The sequence below is a fragment of the Copadichromis virginalis genome, linkage group LG17 (genome assembly GCF_057382275.1).
Source record: "Copadichromis virginalis isolate Kocher_CV1m ecotype Utaka linkage group LG17, C_Virginalis_male_GT1.1, whole genome shotgun sequence".
NCBI lineage: Eukaryota > Metazoa > Chordata > Actinopteri > Cichliformes > Cichlidae > Copadichromis > Copadichromis virginalis.
This window is the reverse complement of record NC_140634.1, coordinates 32,602,800-32,628,894: the sequence shown is the minus strand read 5'-3', so window position 1 is coordinate 32,628,894 and position 26,095 is coordinate 32,602,800. Positions and strand designations below refer to the sequence as shown.

Sequence of the window (26,095 nt, the reverse complement as noted above, 5' to 3'; positions counted from 1 at the left end):
CTTCAGGAACTCTCTCTGCAGGAGGGGGAGATACAGGAGAGGTGGAGGAAGATCTCAGCCTGGGCGTTTACCGTCTTATGTAGTCTGGAAGATGTGTGGATGGTGGGGTGGGTGCAGTTTTCTCTGTGGTGGGGTTGGGTGGACTGTCCAGGGCTCTGTGGAGCCGGAGGGCGCTACTGCACTGGGCCCCGGTCTGATGGGCCTGGGCCCCCCTTCCCTGGCGGGTCGCGAAGGGTGGGAGTGCCTACTGGGGTCAGCGGGGGAGCTGGCCCCAGGGAGGGGTTACCTGCCCCTCCCTTCCTTCCCTCCCCATCTCCAGCTGCCTCCCTCTTCCCGCTCCTCCACAACCACCCACACATGCAGGGCCTTGGAGTGGGGGTATGTCACCAGGGTGCAGAGGAGGCTACCCCCCCCCCCTGTCCCCTTCTGGCTGCCTCTTTCTCAATTTTATCCCACAACTTAGACATTCACATTATTCACACTCTCATTACACATACATATAGGATCTTGGGGGTGGGCACAATCACGGAGTCCAAATTACCATCAGGGTGTATACCTCACCCCTGACGTCGTTGCCCACCTCTCAATTTTAAATACACTTAGTCATTGAGGGCTAGCAGGAGGGACTATGCGCTTACCTGCTGCTCCTTGGCAGGTAGCTCCATGCCCTCCTGGGTTTTAATTGCACCTTAGAACACATATGCATCAACACTACAATGAGCGGGTGGAGGGAGGTCTGGAGTCTTCTCCCACCCCCATTCTCTGCGGCCTGCTGGAGCGGGAGGGCTAGTAGGAGGAGTTGGCCGTCCGACTGCGGTCTGGGGTGTGGGGCCTCCCTGCTGCTGCGGAGTCGGGGTGGTCTGCCTCTCCCCACCGCAGGGAAAAGGGTAACACCACCTGGGTCTGGGTGCAATTCCCCCCTCCAGGGGCAAGGGTACCTAGACCCGGTTTGTAGAGTACGCTTGGGGAGTGTGATTGTGTGTACAGCGTCTCTTTATGTCTGTCTCCACGTTGGTTGAGTGTGGAGTGAGTGCATATGAGAGCATGAGGGTGGGAATGGATGTTTGTGTCTGTGTGTGCCTGTATGTCTGTGTCTATATGTCAGGTTGGGTATCAGACGCCACCTCTCTGGGGACACCTCAGGCCCTCCAAGGTTTGGAGGCCTATCTCCACCCACCACCACTTCCCCTGCCGGTGGCGGACTCCCTCAGGTGTCGGTGTGTTGGTGGTTCTTTGTGTCTGGGGGTGGGCGTCCGGGTACACACCGGCTCACTCCTTGGCGGCCGCTTGTCGGGGCCTGGGGCCTGGGGCTCGCTCGGGCCCCTTTGGAGGTGGGGTGCCCCCGGCCTCTCGGCCTGGGGCTCGGTCACTCAGGCGCAGCTGGGGGCCGGCGGAGCTCACGGGCGCGTCACTGCAACTCCCCCTGACTTCTGCTCCGCGGCTGCTGGGCGAGCCCTCATCTGGGACTCTCCTCAGCTCTTACTGGAACAGTGGCGCGGCTGCCCCTCTGTTGGTCTTCCATGGTCTCTTGTGTTCTTGTGTTCAAATCTTCACTGTTACACCAGTGTCCCTCTCAGTCACACACGTACTGTATACAGACTTTCATTCCTCATCTCTCCAGTTCATGCCTCCACCTGTCCAGTGTCTTTTCCACCTGTTCCCTACTGTCAGTATAAAAGCTTAAAAAAATGCTAAACAAGTGGTTTTGAGGAACTTGAACTCATTTGACAGGAAATGAATGGCATAAACCAGCTTTGCGCAACACTCTGCGTGAGTCAACTTCCGAAGGAGGTGACCTGCTGGTGTGATGTGTGTGTGATCATCCATCGCACGCTGACGCTGAGGGCTGTCAGATTAACTTAGCCCCAAACTGTTAGCTGACTACATAACACTGACTGCATAACAGAGTGCGATAGGGGCAATCAGGTGAGGAGTGATCACATTTAAAAGAGGAAATGCCCACAGGAGAAAGGACTGAAGGTGAAGCAGCAAAAGTGATGAAGCTGAAAGCTGCTAATAAAACATTGTGGGTTATGTAATGAAAAAGGGGGGGAAAAAGCTTGATGGGTGTGTTCCTGATTAAATGTGAGTCAGCGCGTGTGATGACTGACGCTGAGATTATTTCCTGACTTTACTGGAAGTCTGCTGAGCCTGTCCAAAACACTCAGATATTCTCGAGAATCAGAGCTCACTTCCACAGAGCCTTTCACGCTACAAATTATGTCACTGAAAGCAGACGTCTTTTCCTAATTTATCCCCGCGCTCCAAAAGTGCTAAGTTCATCCTGTCATCAAAATTCATTGGGAAGCAGTGCGCAGATCGCCTACCTCAAAGCTTGTGTCTCTGCCATGTTCTTTAAAAGTGAGGCAAAAAAAGACACCATTTAAAAAAGACAAAACATTTATTTACATTTCGGTGTAAACATGAGCGATTGAGAGATCCCTTTTTCCAGAGCACTGGTTTTGCAATCAAAGCACAACATGTAAATAATCTGTGGAATTCAGTGCTGGATGATGCGCAGGGTGCAAACATCCAGGCACTGAAAGGATTAGGAACATTTACAGCACGATTTTTCAAAGCACACGTCTGAACATGTGTGTGGAGGCAGACTCTTACTGCCTGTTATGGAGTGATTTTGTGTAAAGGTGCCTATGTTCTCTTTATTTTGGTTTGGTAACAGGAGCTATTAAGTGTTACAAACAATGAACATATAGATATGTAGTTGTGGTGTCAGAGAGACAAATCATTCTGCATAAATCAGCATTAAAGGGGAGCTATTATGCTAATTTCCAGCCTCATATTTTATATTATATTCTTGAATTTGGGATGAGTCACAGTTCTGAACAATAATAATTCCTTATAGTGGCCCTTTAAGAAGCTCTTTCGATTGGCTGCTCCATGTACACAAAAGGTTTGAACAGCAGATGGTTGGGGCTAAACCTATGTTCGCAAACTACTCTGATGGCTGAGTTCTAGTGATCTTTAATAATGTATACTTTGTTGATCCCCGTGGGGAAATTCCTTTCTGCATTTAACCCATTCGCTCAGTGAAGCAATGGGCAGCCATTGGGCGCCCGGGGAGCAGTGTGTAGGGACGGTAACTTGCTCAGGGGCCACCACTCTACCTACTGAGCTATCCCTGCCCCACAGGGCAGAAAGCGGGAAGTCCTGGTGTGGGGCCAGAGGCTCTCATAAAGGGGATCAGTGGGGGCCCAGTCTCTTTGAAGTGATTGGGCTGTGCATGGTAATAGTGGAGCTTACATGATGGTGACAGCAGAGGGCGCTTCCCATAGGGAGGATACTGAATGATGCTTGAAGGAGAACTGCATTTATACAAAGAATAGCCAATCACAGTGCTTAAAAAGTTCTGTTAATTTTCTTTTGTAAGTTGTATTTGAAATTCTGAATTTGAACTTGGAAACTGTCTGAGCTTTTGGCGCTTACAGAGAACTTGCACATATGCTGACTTAATCATTCGAAACTCCAGCCATGTTTGATGTGAGCATCCACCACTGTAACAGCACATGCATGACAGACAATAAGGGAAAGCATAATAGGTCCACTTTAAAACCAGAGCAACTGACCACATCAAACCACAACCATCAAAGCTTTTGTCAGCATATAATCAAGTTGATGGGGTGCAGCAGCATTACAGGAAGCCCGGCAAGTTAAACAAGTGATTTATAATTACCATTCACAGCATTTGACATCAATGTTCATAAATTCTATGAAAGCAAGAAGAGAAGCTGAGGAGACGATGCAAATAACTGCCTGCAGTTTTCGATTTCAAAAAAAAAAAAGTTTCCCAAAGTTTAATTAAACCGTAAGTGAAGGTGTGCCCATGTTGGTTACTGTATTCTAATTTCTGCTGTTGCCAACAATTTGTTTGGTTTGCGTAAAGCTGCAGCTGTTCCTCGCACATCGCAACCCATCTCAGCTCTTTCCTGAAAAGCAGGTGGGAAAACTGGGGTGATGACTCTGCCTCCTATTCTGAGCATCTCCATCCATCTACCCCTCCGTCCCACCCTAATTCATCATCGCACAGTGAGAACTTGTTTATGTCTACGCCTCTGCCTTTCAATCCCGCCGCTCATTTTTCATCTCTCGCCCTCCCTCCTTCCATCATCCATCCATCCGTTACTTGTCCTCGAGGCCCCTTCGATGATGACTGGTCTCTCAAACACATTTTCCTCCCCATCTCTTTCCCTCTCAATCCATCCGCCCCGCGTCCCTCTCCACCTCTGCGCGTTTATCATTTTCTCTCGAAGCCCAGCAGAATTAGCGTCTGTTTCAGAGCCGTCTCCTCCACAAACCTGGCATCCACGTTCTCCTGCTCCTCGAAGGGGTTCGGACCTGCTCGGAGTCAGAAAGAGACAGATTCTTATAGAAAACAGAACAGCAGACTTTGTGGTACAGAGTTGCTTTCTGGCCAGGCATGCACGCACACATGCACACACATTCTGTCTTAATCCTCGAAAGGCCTCTATCTAAACACAAAAGCGCGCACACATACACACACACACACAATACCTTCTTCCTCTATATCAGAGAGTATTTTTGCCAGGTAGGTAAGAGGCACAAACTCAGGTCTGAAGCCAGGCTTGTCTGTGCCCATGAATGCAAGTCCCTAAGGAGGAAGGAAAATAAAAAGCACAACCTTCAGGGTTTTTTTTATGCCTTATTTTTGAGAAAACAGTCAGACAAATCTGCAGCAAATCCAGAAACTGAGTCACCTTAGCTCTTCTCTAAGATAAACTTGGCTGCAGTTTAACTTTTAAGGAACCAACAGACTATCGCTGCACCAAATGTCACAGGCTCTCCACGCCTTCTCTGTGAGCCAATTAGCTGACTGAAACTTGGCGATAGCATCACATCCGACTAAATCAGTGGGTGACTGCTTTACCACGTTCAGTAATGATGTCTTTTTTTATGTCTGTGCAGAAACAAATAAACCAAAAAAAAAAACTTTCTGGTAGTACTTTATTTTTAAAAAATGAGAAAAAGCATATTTTTCTGTATAATTATTTGATTAATATAACCATAAATAGACTTGTGGGTCTGAAAGATAACCTATGGACGCTCTAAATGCCTGTTCAGTGAGGGTTTATAATTGAAAAGACCATGCCTTAAGCATTGAAAACATTGGGAACACTAAAAACTACTGATTAAGAACATACAGTCATGGTGAAAAGGAAGTACACCTCTCTCAGTTCTAAGGTTTTAGACAGGAGGCGGTAAAAATAACCTCAGATGACTGACAACATGGCATTGTTTATTGTTCCAGTGTTGCTTCAGTTCATGGAGGTTTATGGGCATCCATTCATGCACAGGTCCAACCACAGCATTTCAATCTGAGTGAGGCCTGATCTTTGACTGAGCAACAGCAACACTTGTAGATTTGCACTTGTGTGCTTGTGATCACTGCTCCGTTGCATGAAGCTAAAGCTTAGTCCAAACTGGACTCTAGAACACTTTGGTATACAGAGGATTTATAGTTCAATCAGTGGCCACAAGGTACCGAGGTTCGGCAGCTGCAAAATTAGCCCAAAGCTACATAAAATTAAACAGAATTCAACTTCTCCCTACTGACCCTTAGCAAGAGTCTATATTTATGTTCAAAAACCCACAAAATTGATGGTATTTCCATAAAGTAAAGGTCAACACCACCCTGTTAGCACATTCGCTTTGAAGCATAAAACAACAGCCTTACATAGCTCCTGGGATGGTTATATATTCCCATTTTTGGAGGATTTAAAAATAATGCATTTATTATCAAAAACAAATGGTGGCACATTCCAGTGCAAACATTTCTCTCAGTTTTCTGTTTTTTAAATGCCTGAATAACTTTCTAAAAATGTCTGTGAGATTAGGGTGTGTATGAGAGTTGGCATGTGTGATACACTCTTCTGTGTTACCTTATTTTTGTTGTGTTTCTCCAGCAGAGTCTTGACATAATCTCTGGAGATTGAAGCAGAACTGACAGGATGATCCCACATGTGGTAGATCCTCTTCACCATAGGCTACGCATACACAGACACACACACGCACACACATAACCGAGTTTATATTTTAGGCATGTAGTTCATGCTGTCAAAATAAAAAATATCCCTGGAGCTTATGAACACCTGTCCCTTTCTATTTTGCCAACTGGAACACAAAACCATTATTGTGGTGTGAACTGCTAATGAGGGGTTTCAGAGAAATACGCATCTTTAATTTTTAGTGTTTTTGTCGCAATTTCAACACAACTTCTTTCCACACAACTGCACTCATTACTTAATCACAAAATAACTAAACAGGATGCTGCATTGGGCAACTTATAAACTTCATACCTGACTGGAATATATGACTGAACTTCGTATAGGGATTATTACACCTACAGAATACTGCAAACTATGAATATGAAGAAATTAGTTTTTCAGGACGGAAATAACAACAGGCTGCTAGGGTAGTCTACTACTGAGTTGAACCGCCTGTTGCCAGGACTGCGTTAGCTCTGTGTGGCTTAGATTCACCAAGGTTATGCTGCTGGGTGCAGGCATCATAGGATGGCTACACTGTGGTCATAACACCTGACTATATAAACTTTGACAATGAACTCACTCCATTAGACTCACAGCATATATTTACTGAATATATTTACAGATACATATGCAGTGGTCCCTCGCTATAATGCGGTTCACCTTTCACAGCCTCGCTGTTTCGCAGATTTTTTTATGCAATTTTGCATGCTTTTTTTTCCTTTTTTTTTTCTTTTTTTTTTTTACAGTGCTTTGTGTTCTGCCTCGTGATTGGCTGTAGACAATTGTCAATCAATCTCGTGCCGTGTCTCCTGTACAGTACAGAATGCCTTCAGCTTGTCAAATATACATAAATATACATAAATCTTGCCATCGGTGGCATGGAACGCATGCCACTGCCCATTCCGTCACAGATTTGAGAAGGCCCGGCCAAACAAACTTGAAGCTGCCTTGAAGCTTTGGCAAACTGTCCTACCGGTAGGATAATTTTACAGTGATGTCTGACAAACCATCCTACTTTGGATGGTTTGTCAGATATAGCCGTCCTGATTGGCTATATATTAAAGCACCAACATCAGTCTCACTGACTGTTGATACAAGGCTGGATGGATCTATGTTTTCATGTTGTTTACACCAAGTCCTGATCCCACCATCCAGTCTCAAATTGTAGCCTGTTTCCTGTTTTTAAGTGAAAACAGTGGCACCCAGTGGGGTCTTCTTCTGCTGCTTCTGCTCACAAGTTCAACATCTTGTACGTTCAGAGATGCTCTTATTAGGGGTGCAACAATACACAAAATTCACGGTTCGGTTCGGTTCGATACTTTGGTGTCACGGTTCGACATTTTTTCGATACAAAAAAAAAATGTTCATGCCTTTTTAATTTGTCATTTATTAAATTTTCACGGCACATTCCGCACCACGTCTCTGTGCGTTCATCATTTGTTTGAAGCCAGCTCGCCTCCTGCAACTACTTTTCCGAGAATACGTGCTTCTTTTGTGGTTCGGACTCCTTCTGACATTTCTTTGGAGGTGGAGGCACATCACAGTAATTGCTTAAAGGAGCTTGCTTCTTCGACATCTTTAAGAGTTCTAAACAAATGTGTCACGGTTTGCGGGGCAAGCCGTGTGGAGTTGTAGAAAAGGACCCAAAAGGCGGCAGCTCTGGTGCAGGTGAATATTTATTTACAACTGTGGGCACAAAACAGCACTGGTGGAAAAACAAGAAACCGGAAACCTAAACTGGGTAAGCTAATAACACAAACCAGAAACGAGGATGCAGGGAGGTCCGGGGAAATACACAAGAGACGCAGGGAGACCGAGGGGAAACAACACAGACGAACCAGCAACTACCATAACAGAAGACACAACTTAAATACACCCAGAGAACACAGGGAGATTACACACAGGTGGGGAACACAGGTGACACTGATAAACATAACGAGACAGGGCAGGAGTGAACACAACATTACGCATACTGACGAGAGACTGTCAAAGTAAAACAGGAAGTACACAGAGGTTCAGACAGGAGGAGAGAGAGCACGGGGAGAACACAGACATAACAGGCTGGGGGAAACATGGAATAAACACAAAGAGAGACGAGAGCTCATAAATACACAGAGGGGCACAAGGGGGTAAGAGTCACAAAGGGAAAAACACTTAGGGAACACCACAACAGGACACCTCAGAAAACATGGCCTAAATAAGGAGCGAAAATACAAGGAACCAAGAATACTGGGCCAACATGGCCCAGGACCATGACAAAATGTCTGTCCTCCTCCTGAAAATCTTATGTATGCAAACACACGTTGAAACTTCTTATCTTGTGCCCGTTTTTTATTTTGACAGCAAATGCGCACCACTTATGTGCAGCCCTGGTTATTTCACTTTTCATATTGTAGCCACAGAAATTCTTTTGTCCATGAAACCATAAAGCTGCACTTTCTTTTTGCCTTATAGTCTGATTTGTCATAACTTTTCCGTTTTGTGGTAAGCTTTTCTTTGGCTGTCACTTCTTCACCCTGACCTGTCTTACTTGGCTCAGCAGAACTAAAATATTGTGGCGAGCTCAGACAACGAGGAGACGGAGGTGTCGTTTGGTCTTGCTTCCCGTGAGCTAGCCAGGGAGCACAGCCGTTTATTGACATCTGCAGAAGAACACTGCCGCTAGCTAACTGCTCAGGGGTCCGTTCTTCGTACATCGCTAAGTAAGTTAGCTGTATTTGATTGTTGACGATTTTGCGTGATCCTGGATCGTTCGGTTCCCCGAAGCTCATCCGGGACTTGCTGTCATAGCAACAGATCCGTAAGCGTAAACCTGCTCGGGAGCAGGTTTACTTTATGTAAACAGGATTAGATCGCGGCCACGCAGGTATGTCCGCTGCGTGGCCGAAAGCAACAGCGATATTTTACCACTGTTTTTCCATAAATAAATATTATCAATGTAACTAAAGATAATGCAGTATTTGATTCTTTTATTGATTTCATACAGATACATACAGGTCATTTCCTAAAAAAAGGGAAATGTACTATTAATCATTCTATTTCATGTATTTGATTATTTCAGATGTCATTCATATTTTAGAGTAGTAATAGTAAATTACTTCGTGTAATCAAGATGAGAGACCACGGCTATAAAAGCGAAGGTGGATTTGGGAAGTCTGTCGCAGCCATGTCCTGTCCGTATACGCGATCCACCCATTGCGGAAGGTGCAAGATTGATAAGGAGAGTTTTCAGAACTCAGCGTATATTGCGGGATAGACAGGATCCTTTAGCTCAGCGCGACAGTGTGCTCATAGAGAGATATCGATTTTCCCATGAGGGTATTATTTACTTAACCAACTTGTTGACGAGGGGGTGCAGGACCACCACCTGTCTTTTTTTGCTCTGCCCTTTTCTTGGTTGCTGTTATAAACAAACAAACAGATTATTTCAGGGTCTCTTTTCAAGAGACTAAAAGCAATATAAGTGATAAATATTACCATTCTGTAGAATATTCTTATATTTCACTTTTACTTGTTCCCATGTTCTAGTGGGTCCTGTCGTGGCTCTAATGTGAAAGAGGATATAATGTAATATAATATGATAAATTTACCCTACCGCCTACTGGTGTTGGCCAGAGGGGCCGATGGCGCGATATGGCAGCCTGGCTTCTGTCAGTCTGCCCCAGGGCAGCTGTGGCTACAACCGTAGCTGCCTCCACCAGTGTGTGAATGTGAGAGTGAATGAATAGTGGCATTGTAAAGCGCTTTGGGTGCCTTGAAAAGCGCTATATAAATCCAATCCATTATTATTATTATTAAATTACTTACGAGTTTAATTTGTCAGCAACTTTCTGCCAGCCCTCTCTCCTTGCTTTTGCAGCCTTTGCAGTGTTCCCTTGCGTTTTAATTAAACTCTGAAACTCCTGAAATCCCTCAATCAAGAGTTCTTGCTCTGCTGCCGAAAAATACCGAGCGCGCTCCTTCGACATTTTCGCCGACCAATCAAAGGGTTGCCGATCAGTGTTTCTACTATTGATGCATAGCCCCTGTTAAGCCACCCAGTGATCTCACATTACTTCATCCAGCTATACTAATCGTCAACAACAGGTGTGTTCGAAGAACCGGGATAGCGAGCTCAAAGTTAGCGCGATGATTTGATCTTGGATGTGTCATTTGATCTTGGATGTAGTAAGCGAGGTACGAAGAACGGACCCCAGCGCGGCAACAGCACAACAACAACAACACACAGGGCGCCCTCTGACCCCGGAAGGACACACCGTCGCAGCGAGAGGGCGTCACCCGTCACTATGGCAACATAAACAAAACATAACTGTACAAACAGAACCCCGAACAGCCCTGACCCGCTACATAGCCCACACCTAAGGGGTCAGACGACCCCATTACCGCACACAAAGTCCTGCAAATGTCCAGGTGCCTTCTTTTGGCGCACCGGCCGGTCACGACCGGCGGGGGAAAAGTCACTCGGGTCAGAACATGGGTGCCACCATCATCCCACTTCTGACACCAATGTGGCGAGCTCAGACAACGAGGAGACGGAGGTGTCGTTTGGTCTTGCTTCCCGTGAGCTAGCCAGGGAGCACAGCCGTTTATTGACATCTGCAGAAGAACACTGCCGCTAGCTAACTGCTCAGCGGGGCAACCGCACAGCAACAACAACAACAACAACACACAAGGCGCCCTCTGACCCCGGAAGGACACACCCTCGCAGCGGGAGGGCGTCGCCCGTCACTATGGCAACATAAACAAAACATAACTGTACAAACAGAACCCCGAACAGCCCTGATCCGCTACAATATGCTGCTGAGAATATAGCCCAGAAGAAGCGTATAGTATAGCTTTTATTTTGGAAAGAGCCATTTCTCTGTAATAAACTCTCTTTTCCAAAGATGAGTGACTCCTCAATCAGATACAGGTGTTACCGCGCCAGATCCGCGGCCCCGAACCGTAGTAAGGAAACCTCTGGCAGTTACTTGAAGGTTCCGTAACTGACTCGTAGCCGGCAACAGCTTACTATACAGGTCAACTCCGCTAGCAAAAAGATCGAAGGAGGCGTAGGAAACTGCTTCACCGAACTTTATTTCTTCTCTAAGGCACGAACACCGCGTACAGTGGGCTGAAACTGTTTACTCACAGCGAGCATCGCCGACACAACTCTGGCTGTCGAGGGAGTTATTATATTCTTTTTATTTATTTTCTTTTCGTCTCTTCTGTAGCTAACCGTTACTTTTCCCCTGCTCCGCTCTCTCTCTTCACACACACACCAGGCAGTCCCGCTACACACATCCCGAATACATTTCCCATCAGGCTTCATCCTTAAAGGGCCATGCCTGTAACACAGGGCTTGCAAAATCGCTAGCCCGACGTCCCGGGGCTAGCGATTTTTCCAGTCGTACTACCAAAATCTATCTCTGCCCTGCCCGTCGGGCTATTGTAGGAAGGAAAAATATATGTCAATGCTTTTGCATTCTTTCGGAAATGTAGCTGGGTAATTATGTCATTGCCATCGGTGAGCCACTGTCAATATGTGACATATTCAAATCGCGTTTGAATTTGCGCTTGTTTTTTGCTTTCACTTTACAAATGTCCAGGTGCCTTCTTTTGGCGCACAAGTCACTCGGGTCAGAACATGGGGTGCCACCATCATCCCACTTCTGACACCAATGTGGCGAGCTCAGACAAGGAGGAGACGGAGTTGTCGTTTGGTCTTGCTTCTCGTGAGCTAGCCAGGGAGCACAGCCGTTTATTGACATCTGCAGAAGAACACTGCCGCTAGCTAACTGCTCAGCGCGGCAACAGCACATCAACAACAACAACAACAACACAAAGGGCGCCCTCTGACCCCGGAAGGACACACCGTCGCAGCGAGAGGGCGTCACCCGTCACTATGGCAACATAAACAAAACATAACTGTACAAACAGAAGATTTCACTTGTCATGTTTGCATAGTAAGCTAACGATTGATAAGACGATGTCAGAGGAATTGGTGCGCAAATTATCATCACTCACCAATACACAGTTTGCGCGATTGCAAAGTGAAAGCAAAAAACAAGCGCAAATTCAAACGCGATTTCAGTATGTCATATATTGGCAGTGGCTCACCGATGCCAATGACATAATTACCCAGCTACATTTCCGAAAGAATGCAAAACCATTGACATATATTTTTTCTTCCTACGATAGCCCAACGGGCAGGGCAGAGATAGATTTTGGTAGCCCGACTGGAAAAATCGCTAGCCCCGGGACGTCGGGCTAGCGATTTTGCGAGCCCTGTATCTGATTGAGGAATCACTCATCTTTGGAAAAGAGAGTTTATTACAGAGAAATGGCTCTTTCCAAAATAAAAGCTATACTATACGCTTCTTCTGGGCTATATTCTCAGCAGCATATTAAACATATCAGGTCCCCATAAGAAGAATCATGTGCTAACGGCTGACTCGGGTAAAGTTTGTAGCATGCGTGCTTGTTGTTTTTGTCTGCTTCCACTTGTCTTTGCACTAGGATGATGTCGGTGTAAATGTCCAGTCATATTTGTTGTGTTTCCACTAGTGCTGTCAGCGTAAATCTCGTTGAAATGACGTTAACGCCACAACATGGCAAATCTCTGTTAACGAGCTACCGCGGATCGCCCGTGCATGGGGCTGGACGGCCAACACCTTAACGAGCTAACTGCGCTAACACACTAGCTCCCACCCATGTAATTGAGCTTTGCGTGGTACATCCAACATATTGTTTTATTTTACTCCATGACGCGCTTAACTTCAGGGTCATACGTCACATGAAAACCAAAATAGTTCCAAACGCCAGATCTGAATGAGGGTGGGGGAAGTTCAATTTGCCATGTTGCAAGGAGAGCTTAACTTCTGTCTCGCTAGCTTGCCCTGCGTGAATCTGCGTTGGACTACTCCGCCTAGGCTGCACTGTCGAGCGCAGATCCACTGAGCGCTCAACACAGACAGCATCGTCAGAAGGAAAGTTGATAAAATAAATTAAAAATTTATTTTGTATTGTTCGATACATATGGGTACGAACCGAAAGCACTGTATCGAACGGTTCAATATCGATACGAGTATCGTTGCACCCCTAGCTCTTATGCATAACTTGGTTGCAAACATTGGCTAATTGAATTACTTCCCTTCCTATTGGCTTGAAGCGATCTGGCCTTTCTCCTCTGACCTCTGGCGTCAAAAAGGCACCTCTCACAAAGAGAAATGCTGATCACTGGAGATTTTCTCTTTTCTGGACTATTTTCTGTAAATATATAGTTGTGCTGGAAAATCAAAGTAGATGAGCATTTTCTGCAGGATTTTTGTGGCTCGAGAGATATGGCTGAGTTGTCTGTCAGTCTGAAGGTTGGTGGCTCGATCACCACATCCTCCAGCCTGCATGTCAAAGTATCCTTGTGTAAGATACCGAACCCCAGGTTGCCCCGATACATTCATCTGAGTAAGAATGTGAGATTGAATGTTACAGAAGGCACTTAGGCACAGAATAAAGCACTTTATGAATGTAGGTGTTTGACTGGGGGAGTGAGGCTTGTAGTAAAAAGGTGAGTGAGTAGTAAAAAAGGGCTTTGAATGCTCAGTTAGAGTAAAAAAGCTGCATCTAAGCACTAATCCATTTACCATTTTACTGAAATACCCTGAAATACAGCCCACCTGACACCAACAGCCACTTTCAAAGTCACTTAAATCACCTTTCTGTTCAGTTTGAACTTCAGCAGCTTGTCTTTCATTTCTACAAGCCTAAACGCTTTGAGTTGCTGCCATGTGAAATTTGCTTTAACAAGCATTTGAATCAGTGTACCTAACAACGTGGCCAGGGAGCATATTAAAAAAAAAGAAGTAAAAAGGTCATGAGGGAGGAAATTAGCAGCAGAGCAAAAACATCGCTGTACCAGGCTGTAAACATGTTCATTTCTGGTGTTAACAAGGGAGCCTATTTGGACTGACTCATTTTTGGAGCCAACCTCAGGAGGCTATTTCAGTAACCACAAGTTGGATTAATTTTTTTTTGTCTCGGAACCTCTCTGACACGTGGCATTAGGTGAGACGTGTCGCCACATTTAATCTTGATTTATGCAGCAACAATTTTATCAATTAATTTTAGTTAGCCAGGCCACAATTACATCTGGCAGCTGGAGCATTTCATTAAAAATTAATTCTTGCAATGAGTTTCTGTGGCGTATCCTGTTTTAGTTTAGTCCCACCACAATAACTGTAGTAAGCATTTATAATATTCCTGCATGAATTGACAAAAGAGCTGGTTCAACTGCATTCTGATCCCTGGTGTTCCTCATACAGTGCAAATATTGCTTATAAACATTTAATGGAAATCCTTGGGGGTGGGGGGGGGTCAAGCACACACAGGATGGGAATCATGAGAGGTGTTGGGCTTAGTCAAGGTGAAATCTCCTACATCTCCTGTTTTCTAACTCAGTGTGTTTGCTGTACCTGCTAAATCTCTTCTGCCCGCCAAAACCCAACCAGCAAAAGTGTAGCAGGCAGGAAACAGAACAGAGAAGCTAAACACTGAACATTCCTGTGTTCACAGTGCAGATGTAATGCACACACACACATGCACAAACACACCCGCAGCTACAAAAGAAATATACTGTACCCACACAGGAACACGTGGAAGTTACACAAGAGCTAGGACATAAACAGACACAGACTCAGTAGACAGCTATGTATGGAAACCCACTCCCCAACCCTCTGCGCTCACATGTGCCTTCACTCTCGTACCAGTTGGTTACACAAATGCTCTGTGATTGGCTTGAGGGGGGCTTGAGGGAGATGAGACCTAAAATAACTTCAAAATCCTAATTGGATCGGAATGGGAAGTTTGGGTAGAGAACCATTCGAGAAAAGATGACAACTCCCCTCCACCCCCACCCCACTAATAAAAGTGATGAGAATAGCCTGTGCATTGTTATATTCTTTTACTCCTTGCTCCTTCCAGGCTGTAGTTTTGCTCTAAATTCCTAGTTTGCAGACTTCGAGTTGTTACATTTGTTTGAATGTACTGTTTTAGGAATTAAGACACTGGAAAAAAGCCTTTGCAGAGATGCACATACCTCAGGAAGTCTCTTAAGGATGCTGAATTTCAGCCTCTCATTGGCATCACTGTTGTCCAAATCTAAACACACAGAGGAAACAGAGAGATGACATGTTGCTAATTAGTCTACTGAAGACAAACCCCAAATGCTAGAAAAAATACCGCAACACCTCACTTGAAATAAATGCAAATATCACCATCAAGATTTCCACAATCCTCAGCACTCAGTCTAGACGGCATGTAAAACTCTTCTTAATGCTCCTTCAAGTGCCGCATTTATTACAGGAGATTAAAACGAATAGAAAATATAAATAAATAGTCAAATATCTTGATGCATGCTCAATCATCCAGGTAAGGAAATCTAAAAAAGCTCATTCTGTTCATCTGGATGTAGCGTTTTCAGCTACATCCAGTTGAATCCAGCTTTTCCCAACCTAATCTAATAGGGGACAATTAAAATTTGATGTTTACCGTAAACCTATGCATCAAGATCACTATCAATGGTCCTTGATCAGTGGTTGATCAGTCGATATGACAATTTGCATATTAATGATGAAGAAACTGACCTCACAGCCCATTCTTCGTCAGTGGGAGATGAAATGTTTCTCCCACTGAAAACGCTACGTCCAGGTGAATAGAATTAACCTTTTGGGTAATAGTAAAATATATTTTACTTATATTTTACTTTGAAACAAGCAGAAAAAGCTTCACACGTGAGTACTAATTACTAATTTAATTCTTAGAACCACTTACGACAGCAGTTTCAGCACAGATATAACTCCACACATTCCAAGCAGCAAAGCAATATTAATTCCTAATAAAGTTAACGATACTTAAATAAATAAAACAGCCAATGTGAAAATATGCAAACGTGTGGCTAAAATCATATTATTATTAATGTGCATTAAACTTTATTATAGTAGCTGTTATAAAGGAGCTGCGGAAGCACTTAGACTTGCACTTTGGTGCAATCAGTCTTTGACTGAAGGTTCTGCTGTTGATAACCTCCAGGGCATGAGGCAGGTGTGTAGGGTTGATCATAACTTATTTCAGCTTCTGGAGCATTTTTCTCTCCACCACCTGCTGGACTGTCTCAAGTCCAGCAGGATCCAATTATTTCACACATTGCTCTTAAATGGCACGCAGAGGTGGAACTACAGAGCTCTGCACTGCACCTAGAGAGTGCAGTACCATGCCAAAGCTTTCATAGGGCTGAAGTTGGTGGGTGGTCAGCCCACCATTTATGGTTTGAGCTAAAAACCACTGGATGTACTACCACTAACTTTTATATAGTTAAGTGGCAAATTAAGATGGTAAAACCTGCTTTACAGCAGGATTTTAGCATTGCCATTCTGAACACAGCATTCTAATCTTACAATGTTGTATATCTAGAACATATATACAGTATATTGACTGGATGGTGTGGAATAAGAAAAATATTTTACTGCTACTCATACTCATCATTATCACCATTGCATTAATTAACTTTGCATTAAGTCATTACCATTACATTAATCAAATTAATCATCATTTCAGTAAAACATTTATTGAAGCTGTTGGCATTACATTAACCTTTTTATTACAGGTACAGCTAAGATCATTTTACACACATTGCACTTTGTGCTAATTAAAGAGTCAATTAATTGGAGGTTGTAAGCTTTGTTTGGCGCGATGTCCAGACAATCTATTGTGTAAGTGACTTGGAGCTATAGAAGGTTAAAACTGCGTACATGCCTACAAAACACATATAATACATATAATCTAGAAACAGGCTTGAGTGAAGGCCTGAATGTATCCGGCTTCTTGTTGCATTTGAGTTTTGCTTAGTAACAGGTGACAGAAGATGGGCCAAAAAGGAGGACCAGTCCCTGGGAAACGTCAGAGCCTGGATCCATCGCCACATTTGGAGAAGATGCTAGAGAGGGGAACTTCAGTGTCTGCATTTATCTCTTAAAATTGCTCATTGTCTATAAAACATGCAAATGATGTTCTTAAAATACAAATTATGTTCTTGTACAACACGAGAAGGGGCGTTAACCAACCCTGACATTATAAAAGCAATCTGAAGTGTATTTTTGGGTGGAGAGCTACATCTGATGTTTTGCAGTGTACATCTTCCCACGCGTGTGTTCAATAAACTCATCTGTTTGATTGCATCCTTCTGGGCTTCTGATATTTTGTTTTGGTTCTCAACATCGCGAATCGGGACAATGGGGAGAACTTTCAGTAAAAATATACTAAGAACATGACGCAGAGCCAATTACACCAACTTTGAATACATTCAGACTGTTTGAAATATTTCATCTTCAGATATTTTACCTTGGAGTACACATTGACAATAAACTGGACTGGGCTAAAAACACCACAGCACTTTACAGAAAGGGCCAGAGTCGTCTCTATTTTTTGAGGCGACTGAGGTCCTTCAACATCTGCCAGAAAATGCTCAGGATTTTCTATGAGTCTGTGGTGGCCAGTGCGATCCTCTATGCTGTTGCATGCTGGGGGAGCAGGCTGAGGGTCGCAGATGCCAACAGACTTAATAAACTAATCCGCAAGGCCAGTAATGTTGTGGGGATGGAGCTGGACTCCTTCAAGGTGGTGTCGGAGAGGCGGATGCTGTCCAAGTTAAAGACAATGTTGGATAACACCTCCCACCCACTCCATGACATGCTGGTCAGTCACAGGAGCACGTTCAGTGAGTGACTGAGATTACCGAAAAGCACCACTGAACGACACAGGAAATCTTTCCTGCTTGTGGCCATCTCCCTGTACAACGCATCCACTTAACACACTGGTTACTGCTACAACTACACGTTTCTTTTCCAGCTATTTATTTATGAGTGACTTATGTATGTATATATATATATATATATATATATATATATATATATATATATATATATATATATTGTACTATTCTTAGTTAGCGTATTGTCTGTCTTGTCTTGATGTTGGTTTATGTTGGTTTATAATGGAGCACTGTAACAAAAAATAATTTCCCCCAGGGATCAATAAAGTATTCTGATTCTGATTCTGATTTTTGGGTCTGTTGATCTTTGTGACAAGTCAAAAATGTTTGGCCTTTAAACAATGCGCTCTTCATGAAGTCAGATAACTGCAGCATCTTGCAAACATGCTCCCTTATTACCCACAGCTCTGTAGTGTGACCTCTTTAACAGTTTCAGTGGTTACGAGCTACTTTACTTTACATTTAGGTGGCATTCTGACATAACAGGTGTGTGTTTGTCCAACTATTCCTCATTTCAGCTTTTCATCATAATAGAATCAATCATTTAAGCAGCATGTATATGTAGCTGAAAATGATTTACCGATTACAGATATAAGTTGACGCCTATCTGGTTTGAGTCATTATCTTTGATTGAGCTTCAGTTGGCTTGCAGCAGCAGGTAGCAGCAGGAGGTAGGTTCATTAAACACACCTCACTGAGGAGTGAAAAACACACAGTTTGTCCCAAACCTATACTTCATACTGATCGTGAGAAAGGTTTATGATTAAACGAAAAAACACAAACAAACATAGATCACCCACTTTTGAGAGTGAGTTGTTGTACTCGCAATGCAAAGCACAAACTACGTTTTCCGTTCACAGCACTGTGAGAGGTTACAGTAACCTGTGGGAACATACAGAAAACCAGAAGTACTGAAACTTTAAAAAGTCATCTTGTTTCTGTTTGCAAAGGTTAGCTGGCAGTGACAGTTCAGTAAAGTGAAGTGAAAGTCAGTTTTAAGAACATCTAAAGGTATTTTGAGGCACTAGTTGTGTCAGTTCCTTTTACTGTTATGTCATGTTGATTTTTGTATTATACATACATACATACTTTTATAGTTTTTATACAGTGCATTGGTGCGTATAAACATGGTGAAGACGCTTCAAGATCATAGGAAGGCACTTGTTACATCTAAGGTATCCAGAAGAGCATCTCTGAATGCACAGCAGCAGTAGACCGCACACCATGTGAAACTCTTGTCAGCAAGGAATAAGAAACTGAGGCTACTGTTTGCATAGGCTCACCAAGATGGGACAAAGAAGATTAAAACAGAAACGCCGTTTGGTCTGATCGGTCTCGATTTCTGCTGCAACATTCGGACTATATAAAAATTAACAGTATTAACAGTTCAGGCTGCTGCCGGTGGTGTAAAGTTGGTGTAAAGGTGTGGCGGATATTTTACTTCGAACTCTTTGGGTTCCTTTGTACTCATAGTGAATCGTTTAAACACCACAGTCTACCTGATTATTGTTGCTGACCATGTCCATCTTTTTTGACAATATATTTTGATGGCTGCTTCCAGCACGATAATGCAACATGCCACAAAGCTCAAGCTCTTACACCGGTTCCTTTAACATAAAAATGAGTTCACTGTACATAAATGGTGTACCTAGTTAAGTATATATATATTAAATGCTAAAAATGCTGTGATGATTGCAATGTAGTGCATACTGTGTACAATTAGTATTATGGATTTGGGACATATCCATAAGTCCTGGTGAGTTGCTAGTTTAACTGCTAGGCAAAGTATTTCAAAAATGTATTTTATCTGCATGAAAGCTGGTCCGCATGTACATCTGTTTATCACTGTATGAACGTTTTCTAGGTTTTTGGGGTAATTCAGAAAGTAGTTTAGAGCAGCTGTGATCTGTGGTGACAGTGGTTTTCAAAATGGCAAATATAATCAGTTGCTTTACTGACTGAAAAGACAAGCTTTTTATATCTGGTAAAGAGAAGTAAAAATGTGTAGTATTTACAGTAAAGCAGTTGGGTATTAGATAAAAGTAAATAAACACAGAAGCTTCCTTTCACAGATATGGATTAAACCTAATCCTAGAATAAATACTTCTTTTTCTACACTTAATCCATGGCTCGCAAAACACCTGCAGAAATCTACAGCCACATTAAAAACTCTGAGAAGTTGTGTTCCTTTGTGCTAAATGCTATTGTCAACACACGGACAAGCAGTCTTTCTTTTTTTTTAAAAAAGGCAAACTTTTGTTCCTCAAAAATAATACACTGTATAAAATGTAAATTATGTCATCATTCCCACCTTCATTGTCACCTTCAAATACTCCTCGTCACTGGGGTTTCTACTCAGGAGTGTCTTTCAAAGGACATTTATGGATGCTTGTGGGTTTAAAAAGGTCTCTAATTAATTTCAATCTGAATGAATTTGCAACAGACAGATTCAGCCTGTGTGCAGACTGTCTGGCATATGTCTCTAAGAGATTTCTTCCCAGGATCTGCAGGTGATTGTAGTGTAGTAACAATTCTGACCCACATGGGAGACCCACACTAGAAGAAATAACCCTAAAAGTTTGGTAAAAATATAAACACAAGGCCTTGTTGAATAATGTACTCTGGGCAGACAAATCAAAGATAGAACTGATAGAAAACACACAGGGGAAGATTTTCAGGAGGATAAACTTATACCAACTGAAATGTATGGAGGTGGTGGTGCTATGTTTTGGGTCTCTTTGCTTCCTCTGGGAGTGGACTGTGAATGAGCTATGAATTCTGCATTAGATCAAATACTTTTCAAGAGTGATATGCAAAAATAAAAAACTTTCCTTTTTACATAATTTGTGGTTATATTGCTTCTTGTCACTAGAAATTGCTAAAGGACACTGACTTGTGACTGGCACATCCTTCGACTGTCTTCTTATGTACATGCAGCTTAACTTTAAATATCCCTTGTGAAGTATTATACATAAACAAAAGAAGAAAAAGAAGAAAAAAGCTCTTGTTTACATGTGATTTTTTCCCCCCTTAAATATACCTCAAGACCACAAACCACTAGGGTGTGTGCAAAACAGCATGTAGGTCACACACCTGAGTTGGATACAACATGGGCTATACCTCTTTCAGATCTAATTAAGTCTCACTGTTGCTATATCTTTCTCTTTCAACTTCACAATGAATACCGAAGACCATTCCAACACCTCCTCCATCCTCTTCTTTTTACCTACATTCCACAACTGCTTCTTTTCAGAATCGTGCCTCGATCCTTGGTACATTGCTGCTGGTGTGGTTATTCTATTAAGCTCCATACTCGGCATCTTGGCAAACATCAGTGTGACAGGGAAACTCATTCAGAATTTGCGCGGTTCCTCCATGTCGCAGCACCTCATCTTCAACCTGGCACTGTCGGACCTCTTCTGTCTGCTCATCCTGGTGGTCGGCAGCATCGTTTTCTGGACCGGGCTACATTTAAACCATTCAATCTGTCAACTTCTCGTTTATCTCTTATTTTTCTGCAACACCACCAACTTAAACGTTCCGGTGCTGATAAGCATCCAGAGGTACTACCAGGTATGTATTTATCAGTCCTTTAAATATGTTGTCATTTTTTCTGAAAATAAGATCACAAGTAGGACTTTTGTTTGAGTCAATTAAGAGTGTTTCTTATCTTGGGAAATAAAAAACAGATGTACAGTACTGTCTATAAGTACTGTCTAAAAGAGCCACCGCACATTTGTTTATATTTTCCTTCCAATGAGCCAGACTTTCCTAAAGTTTTTAATGTGGTCTTAATCAATTGTTTAAGGCTTTCTGAAGGTCTTTCAAAGTTTTTCTTTGGACATTGGCAGCTTTTCATTTACTTTCAGTCCATTTGGGATTGTTTTGCTTTATTGTTTTTTTAAATTTAGCCTCTTAACACTGATCTTTGAATCATTCAAGCATATAAAGGTTACAGGGATGAACCAGTGCTGTGTCTACACATCACAAAAAACTGAGCAAATAACCAGTTTTTATCTTTGGGTACTTTGTTACAAGCACAATCACAAAAATGCATCATTTATCCCCATTCCTCTAGTTGAATCTATAAAAAAATACCAACAATATCACAGTTTGACAGGCATAAAATAGTAATATTGCACCAACAATGTGATTCCTAAGATTTGTTAGATGAAATCTATATAAACTGAAAAAGTGGAGCACAAAAGTGAAAGTGCTAAAAACTATCATCTACAGATGATATTTGAAAGTCATGTCCTTAAGATATAGGGGGGAAAAATCCAGCAAAGACCTGACACAGGACCTGAGAGATGCATCTGGCCCTTTAGTTGATTTATTCACTGAAACCTCATCAGAAATAGTCTCAGGTGGCTGTCAAGAAATCATTCTTAAGGAAGGGAAACAGGGAGAAAAGCCTGAGGTATGCCAAATTACACAAGGACTGGGCTGAAAATCAGTGGCCACATGTACAACCTTGGAATATTTTTGTTCAAATCATCCTCAGTATATTCAGAAGAAGAGGTCAAAATGGAGGTACAACACTGAGTGTCTACAGCAGCTGTAAAACGCAGTGGATCCCTTATCCCCTGGTTTGGAGATGGATTTTTTTCAAAATTGGTGGACTGAAAAATACAAAAAAAGATACCACCGGATTTTGATCCATCGTGAAATACCATCTGGAAAGAGTCTGATTGGCAGCAGGTTCATTTTTCAGTACGACAACAATCCCACACCCACTGCCAATGTAGTAAATGCAAACCTGTATAGAAAACTGCGCAATGGAACACTATCAGTCATGGATTGGCCTCCAGAGCCCAGACATTAGCATTTTTGAAACAGTGTGGGATCATGTTGACAGAGAAAAGAACAAAAAGGCAGCCAACATCCAAAGAAGAGCTTTGAATGTCCTTCAAGAATCCTGGAGAACTATTCCTGAAGACTACTTAAAGAAATTACAAGAAAAATTTCCTATGAGTATTCAGACTTTCAAGCTCATTAGATTTGTAGAGCGTTTTCCATTGTTCACATACATTAACCAATTATTCTTTAAAAAAAAAAAAAAGGAAAGAAAAGAGAAAGGTAGCCAAATAAAAACAGTAAAAGAAACAAATGAAAATCTACTTTGGCATTCTTACGCCAAGCCAAGCCCTTCCTTTGGCTCACATACGTGTAAAATTATTTCCAAAGTGAAGCATTTGTCATGCTTCCTACATGACAGAGTCAATAATATTTATTCTTCCAGTTCCACTACTGTAAATGGAAGAAAGAATAATCTTAATCTCCTCCTGGTTCCAATATACTGTACATACATTCCAATAAAAACCCCATTGAGACGAGATAAACTTTACAAGAGAGAATAATCCCTGCCGCTCAGTAATGTACCTCACTGGTCCCACCGGCATTTTAACCAGATATGGTCTGTAACAAATAAGCCAGCAAGACAAAGCTAAACGAGAAAGCCAAAAGACTCCCCAGTGGGGCGCAGGAAAGCTGAAGGAAAGGCGAAGGGGAAGAGCCGTATTGCATGAGGTGAACGTCATATTCTGAATACACAAACACTGATATCGCTAAATGCATCTTATATTCCCCTGAGGATACTATTATAACCCAATTTCCATTCATAAACCCACTTTAAAATCGTAGGAGCTTGTCTTCGTATCATTATTAACTTTTCTTTCTTTCTTACTTGTTTGTCCATGCGCACAATGCAAACAGAAACTTCTAATATTTAATCCAGCACAGTATTGATGATGCCAATTTGATAAAATGTATATAAATGTAAAAAGAAAAAGGTACAAGCTTAACAAATAGAACAATACCCTTTAAAATATGCCACTGCAGGCAAGATTTAAATAACAGTGACTATAATTCTTATTGGTGTGGGGATTAAAACCACTGATCACATAAAGGTAATATTTAATATTACACCAATTCTTCTAGAGAATGAAATCCAGATTGAATGGGTGGGTGTGGGCTCAATACCCACGAACACATCAGTGAATGAAACATGCAGCAAACTTTAATCTAAAAATGTCCTTTTCATTTGCCAGGTTCTGCACCGTGAGAAGTGGATCGAAGTGACCCCAACACAGCAGAAGATTTTTTTGTCCTCTGTGTGGCTACTCGGAGCCCTGCTTGGTATATTTTTCCTAAGTGAGGTGAAAATTAAGAAGTGGACGGATAAGGGCTCCTGCGAGAATCTCAGCTTCTCACCGGTACAAGAATGTATCTACATCACATTCACAGTTATCAGCCATGTCGTCTCATTGACCTGCTACTCACTACTTGTTAGAGGGATCAACCGAATTCAAATCTTTGATAAGAAAAAGCTGAGGATTACCAAGTTATTTCTTCACATCATCGCTGGTTCCCTGGTATTTGCTGTCATTGCTCTGATGTTTCGCACAGCGTATGTGACTGTGCGTCTCAAAGCACCGGAAAAACTGCTTTACATCAGCAAAATGTTCATATTTATGGAATGTTTTTACTTTTTCAAGCACTCTCTGAACCCATTACTGTATTACTTTGCCTCTCTACATGAAAGCACCGATAAGGAAATCCGCTTCTTCATGTCTCTTGATGACAGCTCCTAATATGTTCTCCCATATTTTTGGCCTCCTCATTCTAATGTGGCCTGATAGCCATGAAAACTGATGGAAAAATATGGATCCTTTGTATGGACAAAAGAATTTGGATCTTTTTTACTGGACTGTGTGACTAAATGACTAAATGTATCAAGTTAAATACTAAAGTGACTGATTAGCTCATTTTCCTGTGGTATGATTATTCTGCCTTCACATTTTATCACCCATTAGGCTGGAGCCTAAATCCAGGTTACACCCTGGACAGATCGCCAGTCTATCGCAGCGCTAACACATAGAGACAGACAACCATTCACACTCATATTCATACCTACAGCCAATTTAAAACCCAGTTAAGTTAACTCATCTGAACTGTTGGAGGAAGCACGGAGAAAAAACACCCAACTACAGGGAAACAAGCTAGCCAGTGGATTCAAACCCAGGACCTTTTTGCTGCAAGGCAACTGGACTGCCACCATCCTGCTCTACAGTTTATTACATAATATATAATAATGTAGCAATGTATGTCATTGCATGGCCAAAACACTGTACCACATCCAAAACTAATAGATAGATCTGTTATTTTGGTTCTTTAAATCTCAAACTTTGTTTGCTTCACTGAAAGAATGGACACATAAAAAAATAAAACGATCTAATAAGGAGATCTATTTGGAGATGAGACTTATTGTGTTTTGAGCAAATAAAATCAGACTTTTAATGTTTATGGTGCATTTATGTGCTGTTTAATGAATGCGAAATATGGTTCTGACTCCAAACACGTCACGTGAACCCTCTCTAACTGAGTGAGCAACTTAGAAAGACTGCAAAATGTTTTGTTTGGTTGATAATCAACTTTTAATTTTGATTGGTACAGAATTTTGGACCAGTATTTATTTTCTAACGCAGCTTTGGGTTGTAACTGTTAGCCGCACTAGGCACAGACAAGTTATTTTTAACAGCAGCAAGTAGAGCAGCAATATTTATTTATCACAGGCTCTAAATAGCTAACAGCAGGTTGTTTAAAATACAAAACATCTTTGTAGTATTAATGTAGTTTTATGACACGGTAAACTTCCTGACTTCAAATCTCATAATCCCATATTTTATTTACAATAGAACATCAAAACATGTCGAACAATTATTTAACAAAAGTCTGTATTTATCTGGGAACTGAGGAGATCAGCTGCTGGAATTTTGGGAGAATATTTTTCATTTCATAATGCTCCAGATGTTTTCAGTGGGTGAAAGGTCTGGACAGCAGCCAAGCCAGCTCAGCGCCCTGACTCTTCTACTACTAAGCTATGCTGTTGTAATAAATGCAGCATGAGGCTTAGCGTTGTATTACTGAAACGTGCAAGGCTTTCACTAAAATAAATGTTGTCTGGATGGGAGCATATGTTGCTCTGCATTTGTGGATGGCACTGTGACAGCAAAAGTTCTTTTTGGGGGGGATGTGTTGCTGCCATCAGATTCTAAATGAGCTAATATTTGTCATGCAGTAGTAAAACGTTCTAGTTTAAATACTGTCTGTGATTCACTGTGAACAAAATGTGGTTTCATGAGGTTTGCAAATCATTGCATTCTGTCTTTATTTGCATTTTACACAGCGATGATGACAACCTGAGAAGAATGAAAAGTTACATTTATAGTGTTAGTTTGCAGCTTAGCGTGTTAACATTAGCACTAAA

At 42.3% G+C, this 26,095-nt stretch overlaps 2 protein-coding genes across 2 annotated transcripts in view; one reads left to right on the top strand and one right to left on the bottom strand.

Moving 5' to 3' along the window:
- Positions 1-2,382: 2,382 nt before the first annotated feature.
- The window catches only part of gsap (gamma-secretase activating protein), a 55,775-nt gene continuing 32,062 nt past the window's right edge, over positions 2,383-26,095 (bottom strand). Inside the window, exons 29-32 of the mRNA XM_085436454.1 lie at positions 15,097-15,158; positions 5,916-6,020; positions 4,531-4,627; positions 2,383-4,353 (exon numbers count right to left, since the gene is read on the bottom strand). Coding sequence (XP_085292580.1) covers positions 4,253-4,353; positions 4,531-4,627; positions 5,916-6,020; positions 15,097-15,158 — 365 coding nt within the window. The 3' untranslated portion in view covers positions 2,383-4,252. The remainder of the gene's footprint in view (positions 4,354-4,530; positions 4,628-5,915; positions 6,021-15,096; positions 15,159-26,095) is intronic.
- Positions 20,991-25,064, top strand: LOC146689741 (uncharacterized). Its single transcript, XM_085437169.1, has 2 exons — positions 20,991-21,399; positions 23,877-25,064. The coding sequence occupies exons 1-2, from the start codon at positions 21,004-21,006 to the stop codon at positions 24,417-24,419; spliced, it is 939 nt and encodes a 312-aa protein (XP_085293295.1). The 5' UTR covers positions 20,991-21,003; the 3' UTR covers positions 24,420-25,064.